This window comes from Perca flavescens, chromosome 17, assembly GCF_004354835.1.
Source record: "Perca flavescens isolate YP-PL-M2 chromosome 17, PFLA_1.0, whole genome shotgun sequence".
NCBI lineage: Eukaryota > Metazoa > Chordata > Actinopteri > Perciformes > Percidae > Perca > Perca flavescens.
Window position 1 is genome coordinate 33,776,544 of NC_041347.1, and position 12,500 is coordinate 33,789,043.

Genomic DNA, 12,500 nt, shown 5'->3' on the forward strand with positions numbered 1-12,500 from the left:
AGACACACACAGACACACACACACACACACACACACACAGACCGAGATACACAGAGACACACACACACACACACACACACATAGACACACACAGATACACACACACGGAGACACACACAGAGACAGAGACGCATACAGACACACACACAAATACACACACACACACACACACACACACTGAGACACACACGGAGAGACACACACAAAGATACTCACACACACACACACACACACACATGCACATGCACTACTCTGGTTCAGTTCTTATCTCCATAACAGAAAACAATGTATCATGATACAAGGATGCACATCCGATATAATAATTCAGCTACGAGGTGTCCCTCAAGGTTCAACTCTTGGGCCACTTCTCTTTTCTATTCCATTAATCTGCTCTGAATGTTGTGTTCAGCTTTATGCAGACGATGCAGTATTATACACTTCCAAAACCGATCTATTACAAATTGAATCAGCTCTGCACTCTGACTTTGATAACCTACAACATTGGCTCAAAAGAAATAAATTAATATTTAAAAAAAATTCAAATCTCACACTAAAGAAATCCTTAGTCGACTAACACTTATAGGATTTTGTCGACTAATCGATGAGTTGATTTAATTGACAGAGCTGTGCTCTTTGAGAGCTGGTTAAGACTAGAAAAGCACAATATAAATGTAGTTAATTAACCATCTGTAAAACTGAGTTTCTCCACAATTAATCCTGCAAAAGCACCACTTTAAATCTTGTGTTTACCATAAATGTGCTCAGAAGTTTCTTGGAAATGAGTAATTGACCGTTGGCAAAACCCCGCCCTCCAACAGTCCTCGTCCAATCCTAGCTCAGCAACTGTAACTAAGGAGAAGGACCATCCCCGTGTCAAACGTTGCGATTTCAGCGAGATGGTGAAACGATGCGCCTATGGCACCTTCAAGTCTGAGAGGGAGGGTGTCGTTTTTTTCGCCTTTCCAAAGTGGAAAGATGCCGACAATGGATTAAGCGGTGTGGGAGACCCCACTCACAGCTAAATGCCTCGAAGATTAATAAGCATAGCTACATATGTCTGCTCCAAGGTAAGTAAAGCTAGCGAGCTAACTCATATCAATCATGAATAAGTAGTTTAAGTAGCTAATATAACAGTTACAATCTGTAAAACTGGACTTAAGTTAACAGTTGTGGTTCTATATAACGTTATTATCGAAAGTAGTAAAGTTAGAACATCAGATACTTTATTATTCCGTAGAAAATTCAGGCAACCTGATAGCTGTTAGCCTGTCAAGCACACGTTGCTATTGACACAGATAATTCAGCAAGAGGTTGAGGTCATTGAACACATCCCTCCGCTGCATATTGCAGCCCTTTCTGTCGTGCCCTGGAGGATATGTCTGCTGCATTACTCCAAAACTAATCACTTATACCAACAGGTATGGAGCTCAGCCCAGCCATGGCTATGTGTCTGGTTCTCCATTGTTGGACGGGCGTAGTAACAGTAACTAGGGGGCGTGGCTTTTGCTAACTGTCAATTAAAGCATGAATAAGCATAAAAAATGACTAAAGAAATCTTAGTCGACTAAGACCAAAACGACCGATTAGTCGACTAATCGACTAAGAGGTGGCAGCCCTACTCGCGTTGTGATTTTTGGAACTCCACAGACAATCAAATCCAAATTGAAAAGGTCACACATTAGGGGTGGGAATCACCAGAGGCCTCGCGATACAATATCATCCCGATACTTGCGTCACGATACGATATTATTGCGATTTTAAACATAATGCAATATTCTGCGATATATTGCAATGTATTACCTTTTTTCCAACTTCAGATTTTTCCCAATTTCAAATGATGTCCCGAAAGGCCAATTTTGTCAACATCTGCTTTATCTAAAAAGACCCATTTCTCTGTTTGTTCATCTCACTTCAATTTTATTGCTGCAAAATGTGATTGTCAAGCAGACAAACTGACCAACACACTTGTCATAAAAGATCGATACTTTGTGTCTGTGTATCGATACAGTATTGCCACGAAAAATATCGCGATACTATGCTGTATCGATTTTTTCCCCCCACCCCTATCACACGTGTGTAATTACATGTTCTGATGGTAGTTCACTGCAAAAAGCTGAACACACCAAATACCTCGGACTTTGGCTAGACTCTGAGCCCTCATTTAAGTATCATATTGATTAGATCTTAAAAATAATCAATTTTGGTGTGTGTTTTTTGTGTTCTCTACCGATCTCTCTACTGTTAGAAAGAAACTTGTGCAACAACTTATCTTACCAATTATCGACGATGCTGATGTTGTATATCAGGTTGCATCCAGCAGTAATCTGCTTCCACTCAATGTTTCTTACAATAGAATCTGTAGATTTGTGCTTGAATGTCCTTTTACTACTCATCACTGTATCATGTATGAAAAACTTGGTCTTCCATCACCCTCAATAAGAAGACATCAGCATTGGTTGCTGCTTATTTATAAATGCATACATTGCAATTACCCTAGTTATCTGAAACAGCTTATCGTACCCTTCTCTTCTATGTATCACTTGAGACACTCTACACAACTTTTCTTTTCCGTCCCTGCTGTACGTTTCTCAACAGCTAAGAAAGCCTTTAGCTTTAAAGCCCCCTCAGAATGGAATAATTTACCTGTAAATATTCGGTCCATTCAATCTCTCCACTTCTTTAAAAATGCCCTGTTTTCTTATTACAGTAACAACTGTACCTGTTTTTAAGCCTCTACAACACCATAACTTCTATTCTATTATGAGCAGTATCCAGAATCATTTTTATTTTGGTGCATCTCAAGGGGTTACTCCTAATAATAAAGACATTTTCAACAACACACACACACACACACACACACACACACACACACACACACACACACACACACACACACACACACACACTGAGACACACACACACACACTGAGACACACATAGAGAGCGAGAGAGAGAGAGAGACTCGGTGTGTGTTAACCGGTGGAGGTGTGTGTGTGTGTGTGTGTGTGTTAACCGGTGGAGATAAACGTGTGTGTGTGTGTGTTAACCGGTGGAGATAAACGTGTGTGTGTGTGTTAAGCGGTGGAGATAAACGTGTGTGATGTGTGTGTTAACCGGTGGAGATAAACGTGTGTGTGTGTGTTAAGCGGTGGAGATAAACGTGTGTGATGTGTGTGTGTGTGTGTGTGTGTTAACCGGTGGAGATAAACGTGTGTGATGTGTGTGTGTGTGTGTGTGTTAACCGGTGGAGATAAACGTGTGTGTGTGTTAACCGGTGGAGATAAACGTGTGTGTGTGTGTGTGTGTGTGTGTTAAGCGGTGGAGATAAACGTGTGTGATGTGTGTGTGTGTGTGTGTTAACCGGTGGAGATAAACGTGTGTGTGTGTGTGTGTGTGTGTGTGTGTGTGTGTGTGTGTGTGTGTGTGTGTGTGTGTGTGTGTGTGTGTGTGTGTGTGTGTGTGTGTGTGTGTGTGTGTGTGTGTGTGTGTGTGTGTGTGTTAACCGGTGGAGATAAACGTGTGTGTGTGTGTGTGTGTGTGTGTGTGTGTGTGTGTGTGTGTGTGTGTGTGTGTGTGTGTGTGTGTGTGTGTGTGTGTGTGTGTGTGTGTGTGTGTGTGTGTGTGTGTGTGTGTTAACGTGGAGATAAGCGTGTGTGTGTGTGTGTGTGTGTGTGTGTGTGTGTGTGTGTGTGTGTTAACCGGTGGAGATAAACGTGTGTGTGTGTGTGTGTGTGTGTGTGTGTGTGTTAACCGGTGGAGATAAACGTGTGTGTGTGTGTGTGTGTGTGTGTGTGTGTGTGTGTGTTAACCGGTGGAGATAAACTTGTGTGTGTGTGTGATGTGTGTGTTTCTCCCCCCTCCTTGCAGCCAGCCAGACGTCTCCACCTTCGACGAGGTGGAGCTGTCGGACATGAAGGAGGACGTGAAGAACCTGGTGCGGCGAGCCAGGAAGCAGATGGCGAAGAAGAGCGACTTCTCCATCAGCATCACGCACACCATCCACGTGCTGAGCGCCTACGCCAGCATCGGCTCGCTCGTCAGCGTCTTCAAGGAGACGGGCGCCCTCCATCTGCTGATGGAGCTGCTCTGCAACAAGGAGACGCAGACGAGGCGCAGTGCTGGGAAGATGCTGCGCGCACTCGCCTCGCACGACGCAGGTAAACACAGGGAGGGAGATGGAGGGAGGGAGATGGAGGGAGGGAGATGGAGGGAGATGGAGGGAGAAGGAGGGAGAAGGAGGGAGAAGGAGGGAGATGGAGGGAGGGAGATGGAGGGAGATGGAGGGAGATGGAGGGAGAAGGAGGGAGATGGAGGGAGGGAGAAGGAGGGAGAAGGAGGGAGAAGGAGGGAGAAGGAGGGAGATGGAGGGAGGGAGATGGAGGGAGAAGGAGGGAGATGGAGGGAGGAGGAGGAGGGAGAGGAGGGATGGAGGGAGGGAGATGGAGGGAGAGGAGGGAGATGGAGGGAGGGAGATGGAGGGAGGGAGATGGAGGGAGATGGAGGGAGATGGAGGGGAAGGGGAGATGGAGGGAGGGAGATGGAGGGAGAAGGATGGAGGGGAGATGGAGGGAGGATGGAGGGAGGGAGATGGAGGGAGAGGAGGAGGGAGATGGAGGGAGATGGAGGGAGAAGGAGGGAGAAGGAGGGAGATGGAGGGAGGGAGATGGAGGGAGAGGGAGGGGGAGATGGAGGGAGGGAGATGGAGGGGATGGAGGAGATGGAGGGAGAAGGAGGGAGATGGAGGAGGGAGATGGAGGGAGATGGAGGGAGGGAGATGGAGGGAGATGGAGGGAGATGGAGGAGGGAGATGGATGGAGGGAGGGAGATGGAGGGAGGGAGATGGAGGGAAGGAGGGAGAGGGAGGGAGATGGAGGGAGGGAGATGGAGGGAGATGGAGGGAGGGAGATGGAGGGAGATGGAGGGAGAAGGAGGGAGATGGATGGAGGGAGGGAGATGGAGGGAGATGGAGGGAGATGGAGGGAGGGAGGGAAGGAGGGAGATGGAGGGAGGGAGAAGGAGGGAGAAGGAGGGAGATGGAGGGAGAGGAGGGGAGGGGGGGAGAGGAGGAGATGGAGGGAGATGGATGGAGGGAGAAGGAGGGAGAAGGAGGGAGATGGAGGGAGAGGGAGGGAGATGGAGGGAGGGAGAGGGAGGGAGATGGAGGGGGAGGGAGAAGGAGGGAGAAGGAGGGAGAGAGGGAGAAGGAGGGAGATGGAGACACTCACGTGGAGGGTGTGTGGGGAGAGCGAGCGAGAGAGAGAGAGAAAGAGAGGGACATACAGAGAGAACGAGAGAGAGACACCGAGAGGGGGAGAGGGAGAGAGACAGAGAGAGAGAGAGAGAGAGACACAGAGAGGAGGGAGAGACACAGACAAAGAGAGAGAGAGAGAGAGAGAGAGAGAGACAAAGAGAGAGAGAGAGAGAGAGAGAGAGACAGAGAGAGGGAGGGAGAGACAGAGAGGGAGGGAGAGACACAGACAAAGAGAGAGAGAGAGAGAGAGAGGAGAGAGAGAGAGACAGAGAGGGAGAGAGAGAGAGACACAGAGAGGGAGAGAGAGAGAGACACAGGGAGGGAGAGACAGAGAGGGAGGGAGAGACACAGACAAAGAGAGAGAGAGGGGAGAGAGAGAGAGAGGGAGAGAGAGAGAGAGAGCTATATTGAATGTGTAGTGTATGTGGACAGTTAGCGGAGCAGATGTGTTGCTGAACGTACCTTTTAACACACACACACACACACACATACATGTACACAGACACACACACACGTACATGTACAGACACACACACACACATGTACACACAGAGACATACACACACACACACACACATAGACACACACACGTACACACACAGACATATACACACACACAGACACAAACGCACACACACACATACGTACACACACACACACACTGAAATTTAGAGTAGTAGAATACGCAAGTGTCTGTCAGAAGACAGAGGGCGGGAAAAATGCACCGCAGCAAAACATCGGTAAAATGTTAGCTCATTAATGCTCTTGTAACCTGGCTATGTAGCCTAGCTGCCTCGCTACGCTTACAATGAAATGCAATGTCCGAACATGCTAGCGGTTGACCTGTCGGCTAGCTGAATCATTTTGAGTGTTTGAACTATCTCCGGTGGTCTATTTGGTGGTGTGATCACCCTGTTTAAGTCCGTGTGACATATAAACAACAATCCGTGTTGCTACAAGCGTCAATGTTCGCCAACAAAACATGTAATCAAACAAATGCACAAGTAGCCTGGCTAGCTATAGCTGCCTGGCTAGGCTTTACAATGAAACCCAATGTCCAAACATGCTAGCGATTAGCCTGTCTGCTAGCTGAAAAGTTTGAGTGTTTAAACTAACCTATTCAGTGATCTATTTAGTGGTGTGTATGTTCCCTAACTAAGTTCGTGTGTCATATAAAACACAATTTGTGTTGATAGAAGCACCGAAGTTTCTTGTAGAAACATTTTTAATCACATCAAAATGTTCATGCTACAGCGCTGATTGGTTGTCGAGTGGTCCTCACTTGAATAGAGTTAAACTTTCGTCAACTTTATTTCGCTCCCCTCGGCGATTCGCTCTCATCTCGCTCCAATCAGGGCGAATTATCGTCTCCGTTTGACCTCAATGAGAGCGAAGCCAAATGTCGCTGTGTGGAATCCTCCCGTTAGTTAGATTATCATCGTTGAGTTTGTTACTTCCACTTCTCGTATGACTTTACAACCGTCTGGCTCTGTGGGTTTCAACCACTGCTCTCACTTCTTATTCTCTGTGTGTCTGCGTGTCTGTGTGTGTGTGTGTGTGTGTGTGTGTGTGTGTGTGTGTGATAGTCTGTGTGTGTGTGTGTGTGTGTGTGTGTGTGATAGTCTCTGTGTGTGTGTGTGTGTGTGTGTGTGTGATAGATAGTCTCTCTGTGTGTGTGTGTGTGTGTGTGTGTGTGTGTGTGTGTGTGTGTGTGTGTGTGTGTGTGTGTGATAGTGTGTGTGTTTGTGTGTGTGTGTGTGTGATAGTCTCTGTGTGTGTGATAGTCTCTGTGTGTGTGATAGTCTCTGTGTGTGTGTGTGTGTGATAGTCTCTGTGTGTGTGTGTGTGTGATAGTCTCTGTGTGTGTGTGTGTGTGTGATAGTCTCTGTGTGTGTGTGTGTGTGTGATAGTCTCTGTGTGTGTGTGTGTGTGATAGTCTCTGTGTGTGTGTGTGTGTGTGATAGTCTCTGTGTGTGTGTGTGTGTGTGTGTGTGTGTGTGTGTGTGTGTCTCTGTGTGTGTGTGTGTGTGTGTGTGTGTGTGTGTGTGTGTGATAGTCTGTGTGTGTGTGTGTGTGTGTGTGTGTGTGTGTGTGTGATAGTCTGTGTGTGTGTGTGTGTGTGTGTGTGTGATAGTCTCTGTGTGTGTGTGTGTGTGTGTGTGTGTGATAGTCTCTGTGTGTGTGTGTGTGTGATAGTCTCTGTGTGTGTGTGTGTGTGTGTGATAGTCTCTGTGTGTGTGTGTGTGTGTGTGATAGTCTCTGTGTGTGTGTGTGTGTGTGTGTGTGTGTGTGTGTGTGATAGTCTCTGTGTGTGTGTGTGTGTGTGTGTGTGTGTGTGTGTCTGTGTGTGTGTGTGTGTGTGTGTGTGTGTGTGTGTGTGTGTGTGTGTGATAGTCTCTGTGTGTGTGTGTGATAGTCTCTGTGTGTGTGTGTGTGTGATAGTCTCTGTGTGTGTGTGTGTGTGTGTGATAGTGTGTGTGTGTGTGATAGTCTCTGTGTGTGTGTGTGTGTGTGTGATAGTCTCTGTGTGTGTGTGTGTGTGTGTGTGTGTGTGTGTGTGTGATAGTCTTGTGTGTGTGTGTGTGTGTGATAGTCTCTGTGTGTGTGTGTGTGTGTGTGTGTGTGTGATAGTCTGTGTGTGTGTGTGTGTGTGTGTGTGATAGTCTGTGTGTGTGTGTGTGTGATAGTCTCTGTGTGTGTGTGTGTGTGTGTGTGTGTGTGTGTGTGTGTGTGTGTGTGTGTGTGTGATAGTGTGTGTGTGTGTGTGTGTGTGTGTGTGTGTGTGTGTGTGTGTGTGTGTGTGTGTGTGTGTGTGTGTGTGTGTGTGTGTGTGTGTGTGTGTGTGTGTGTGTGTGTGTGTGTGTGTGTGTGTGTGTGTGTGTGTGTGTGTGTGTGTGTGATAGTCTGTGTGTGTGTGTGATAGTCTTTGTGTGTGTGTGTGTGTGTGTGTGTGATAGTCTCTGTGTGTGTGTGTGTGTGTGTGTGTGATAGTGTGTGTGTGTGTGTGTGTGTGTGTGTGTGATGTGTGTGTGTGTGTGTGTGTGTGTGTGTGTGTGTGTGTGATAGTCTGTGTGTGTGTGATAGTCTCTGTGTGTGTGTGTGTGTGATAGTGTGTGTGTGTGTGATAGTCTGTGTGTGTGTGTGTGTGTGTGTGTGATAGTCTGTGTGTGTGTGTGATAGTCTCTGTGTGTGTGTGTGTGTGATAGTCTCTGTGTGTGTGTGTCTGTGCGAGCGTGTGTGTGTCTGTGCGTGTGTGTGTGTGTGTGTGTGTGTGTGTGTGTGTGTGTGTCTGTGCGACCGGGTGTGTGTGTCTGTGCGAGTGTGTGTGTGTGTGTGTGTGTGTGTGTGTGTGTGTGTGTGTGTGTGTGTGTGTGAGAGATCCATATCACATCCCGTGTTTGAAGCCTAAACTGCTTTCTTTCACATTTTAAAAATGTGAAAATAGGAGGAAAAAAAACAACCCTGGCGGCTAGGAGCAGCTGAGAGTTTTTCCCATGAGTCATTGTGGCTGCAGCACACACACACAGAGACACACACACACAAACACACACACAGAAACGCACACACACTCATACACACGCACACATACACACAGACAGAGAGACACACACAAACACATCCACACAAACACCCACACACAGACACACACACACACACACAGATAAGATAGATATGATTTAGGAGCTCAACTCTGTTTCTAGACACCACAGACACTCCAGAGTACGTTTAAACAAACAATCTTTTAAACATTTAGATGTTTCCTGAATGAATGCGGATGTTTGGGTAGGGCGCACACTTCAGAGAGAGATCATTTGAAGAAGTTTAAGCCAATAGGATGCCAGCTGCTGCAGAGATCATTTTATTAAACACAGACATATTTTGAAGAAGCTCAGATGTGACTGCAGGTCAGTGTAGCTTAGCTTGGTGCGCTAACGTGTAAGCACATCATGAAGCAGAGACACATGTTTGTGAAATATGCTGAGTCACCCTGGGTAATTTTTTATTGATTAAACATGTCGAGAATGACCGGAGTTGATCAACAAACAAGCTGTAATGTGACCTGAAATCACCATCACCAAACTCCACCAGACTCCATGTAAATAATTAGGACTTTTAGCGTGTATAGAGCCAGCATATCTCCACCAGACTCCATGTAAATAATCAGGACTTTTAGCGTGTATAGAGCCAGCATATCTCCACCAGACTCCATGTAAATAATCAGGACTTTTAGCGTGTATAGAGCCAGCATATCTCCACCAGACTCCATGTAAATAATCTGGATTTTTAGTGTGTATAGAGCCAGCATATCTCCACCAGACTCCATGTAAATAATCTGGACTTTTAGCGTGTATAGAGCCAGCATATCTCAACCAGACTCCATGTAAATAATCTGGATTTTTAGCATGTATAGAGCCAGCATATCTCCACCAGACTCCATGTAAATAATCTGGACTTTTAGCATGTATAGAGCCAGCATATCTCCACCAGACTCCATGTAAATAATCTGGACTTTTAGCGTGTATAGAGCCAGCATATCTCCACCAGACTCCATGTAAATAATCTGGACTTTTAGCGTGTATAGAGCCAGCATATCTCCACCAGACTCCATGTAAATAATCTGGACTTTTAGCGTGTATAGAGCCAGCATATCTCCACCAGACTCCATGTAAATAATCAGGACTTTTAGCGTGTATAGAGCCAGCATATCTCCACCAGACTCCATGTAAATAATCTGGATTTTTAATGTGTATAGAGCCAGCATATCTCCCCCAGACTCCATGTAAATAATCTGGACTTTTAGCATGTATAGAGCCAGCATATCTCCACCAGACTCCATGTAAATAATCTGGACTTTTAGCGTGTATAGAGCCAGCATATCTCCACCAGACTCCATGTAAATAATCTGGACTTTTTAGCGTGTATAGAGCCAGCATATCTCCACCAGACTCCATGTAAATAATCTGGACTTTTAGCGTGTATAGAGCCAGCATATCTCCACCAGACTCCATGTAAATAATCAGGACTTTTAGCGTGTATAGAGCCAGCATATCTCCACCAGACTCCATGTAAATAATCAGGACTTTTAGTGTGTATAGAGCCAGCATATTTCCACCAGACTCCATGTAAATAATCAGGACTTGTAGCGTGTATCGAGTCAGCATATCTCCACCAGACTCCATGTAAATAATCAGGACTTTTAGTGTGTATAGAGCCAGCATATTTCCACCAGACTCCATGTAAATAATCAGGACTTTTAGCGTGTATAGAGCCAGCATATCTCCACATGTAAATGGGTGAATTAAGGGTTTATTTCAACCAAACCGGAGTGGTGATTGTTGGAACAGTGGAAAGATGAACCAAGATGGCTTTTGATAGTTTTATGTAGTTTCTGTCCACTATGAATGAAGTGTGTTTTAAGATGATAAAAGTCCTGATTATTTACATGGAGTATGGTGGGATCCTTTCCATAATGTTGTCAGACAATAATAATCTGAGTCTGTCAGCAGCAATAACAGGACTTTTAGTGGACGCTGATTGATGCTGAACAATCTTTCTTTATAATTTACCAGGGAATTACATTGTCATCTTTACCAGGGAGGGTCTGTTTTCCTTAGCAACCCGGAGATAAAGAGTCAGACTTTGAGCTGACTCATCAAACGGCTGCTGAACTCGCTGACAGGAAGTGACCTGTCATTCCTTGAGTTTGGTGTTGAGTGTAGCTGCCACGCCCTGCAGCCTGTGCTGAGGGAGAACTGGTCCAACCAGGCTTTTACTGGGAAATGAAACCTAAGGACACTGGCTGTTAATATGCAAATCATATTCACTTTTTAGACAGACAGACAGACAGACTGACACATGCACGCACACACACAGACAGACACATGCGCACAGACACACACACAGACAGACAAATGAGCGAACACACACAGCCAGACACACACACACACACACACACACACACACACACACACACACACACACACACAGACAGACACATACGCATACAAACTCACACACACAGATGGACACACAAACACCCACAGACTTGCACACACACACACACACACATTTTTTCCATCTTTCTGTTATTAAACAAATTGAACATTGAATTAAATATAAAGGCACTAAAAAAAGTGACTGTTATATTTTAAAGTGCAATTTTCTGTTGTGTCTCTAACACTGTCTCTCTGTCTCTAACGCTGTCTCTCTGTCTCTAACACTGTCTCTCTGTCTCTAACACTGTCTCTAACACTGTCTCTCTGTCTCTAACGCTGTCTCTAACGCTGTCTCTAACGCTGTCTCTAACACTGTCTCTAACACTGTCTCTCTGTCTCTAACGCTGTCTCTCTGTCTCTAACGCTGTCTCTAACACTGTCTCTCTGTCTCTAACGCTGTCTCTCTGTCTCTAACGCTGTCTCTAACACTGTCTCTCTGTCTCTAACGCTGTCTCTCTGTCTCTAACACTGTCTCTCTGTCTCTAACACTGTCTCTCTGTCTCTAACACTGTCTCTCTGTCTCTAACGCTGTCTCTAACACTGTCTCTAACACTGTCTCTCTGTCTCTAACACTGTCTCTCTGTCTCTAACGCTGTCTCTCTGTCTCTAACACTGTCTCTCTGTCTCTAACGCTGTCTCTAACACTGTCTCTAACACTGTCTCTCTGTCTCTAACACTGTCTCTAACACTGTCTCTCTGTCTCTAACACTGTCTCTAACGCTGTCTCTAACACTGTCTCTCTGTCTCTAACACTGTCTCTAACACTGTCTCTCTGTCTCTAACACTGTCTCTCTGTCTCTAACACTGTCTCTAACGCTGTCTCTCTGTCTCTAACACTGTCTCTAACGCTGTCTCTCTGTCTCTAACACTGTCTCTAACACTGTCTCTCTGTTTCTAACACTGTCTCTCTGTCTCTAACGCTGTCTCTAACACTGTCTCTCTGTCTCTAACGCTGTCTCTAACACTGTCTCTCTGTCTCTAACGCTGTCTCTAACACTGTCTCTCTGTCTCTAACACTGTCTCTAACACTGTCTCTCTGTCTCTAACACTGTCTCTCTGTCTCTAACACTGTCTCTCTGTCTCTAACACTGTCTCTAACACTGTCTCTCTGTCTCTAACACTGTCTCTAACACTGTCTCTCTGTCTCTAACACTGTCTCTCTGTCTCTAACACTGTCTCTAACACTGTCTCTAAAGCTGTCTCTCTGTCTCTAACACTGTCTCTAAAGCTGTCTGTCTCTAACGCTGTCTCTC

At 45.8% G+C, this 12,500-nt stretch overlaps 2 protein-coding genes across 2 annotated transcripts in view; both read left to right on the forward strand.

Moving 5' to 3' along the window:
- LOC114571635 (nuclear factor 7, brain-like) overlaps positions 1 to 12,500 on the forward strand; it is a 430,007-nt gene that overhangs the window by 152,660 nt on the left and 264,847 nt on the right. The window lies entirely within an intron of this gene.
- Positions 1 to 12,500, forward strand: part of cul9 (cullin 9) — a 128,254-nt gene that overhangs the window by 6,450 nt on the left and 109,304 nt on the right. Inside the window, 1 exon segment of the mRNA XM_028602690.1 lies at positions 3,868 to 4,157. Within this exon segment, the coding sequence (XP_028458491.1) occupies positions 3,868 to 4,157 (290 nt within the window).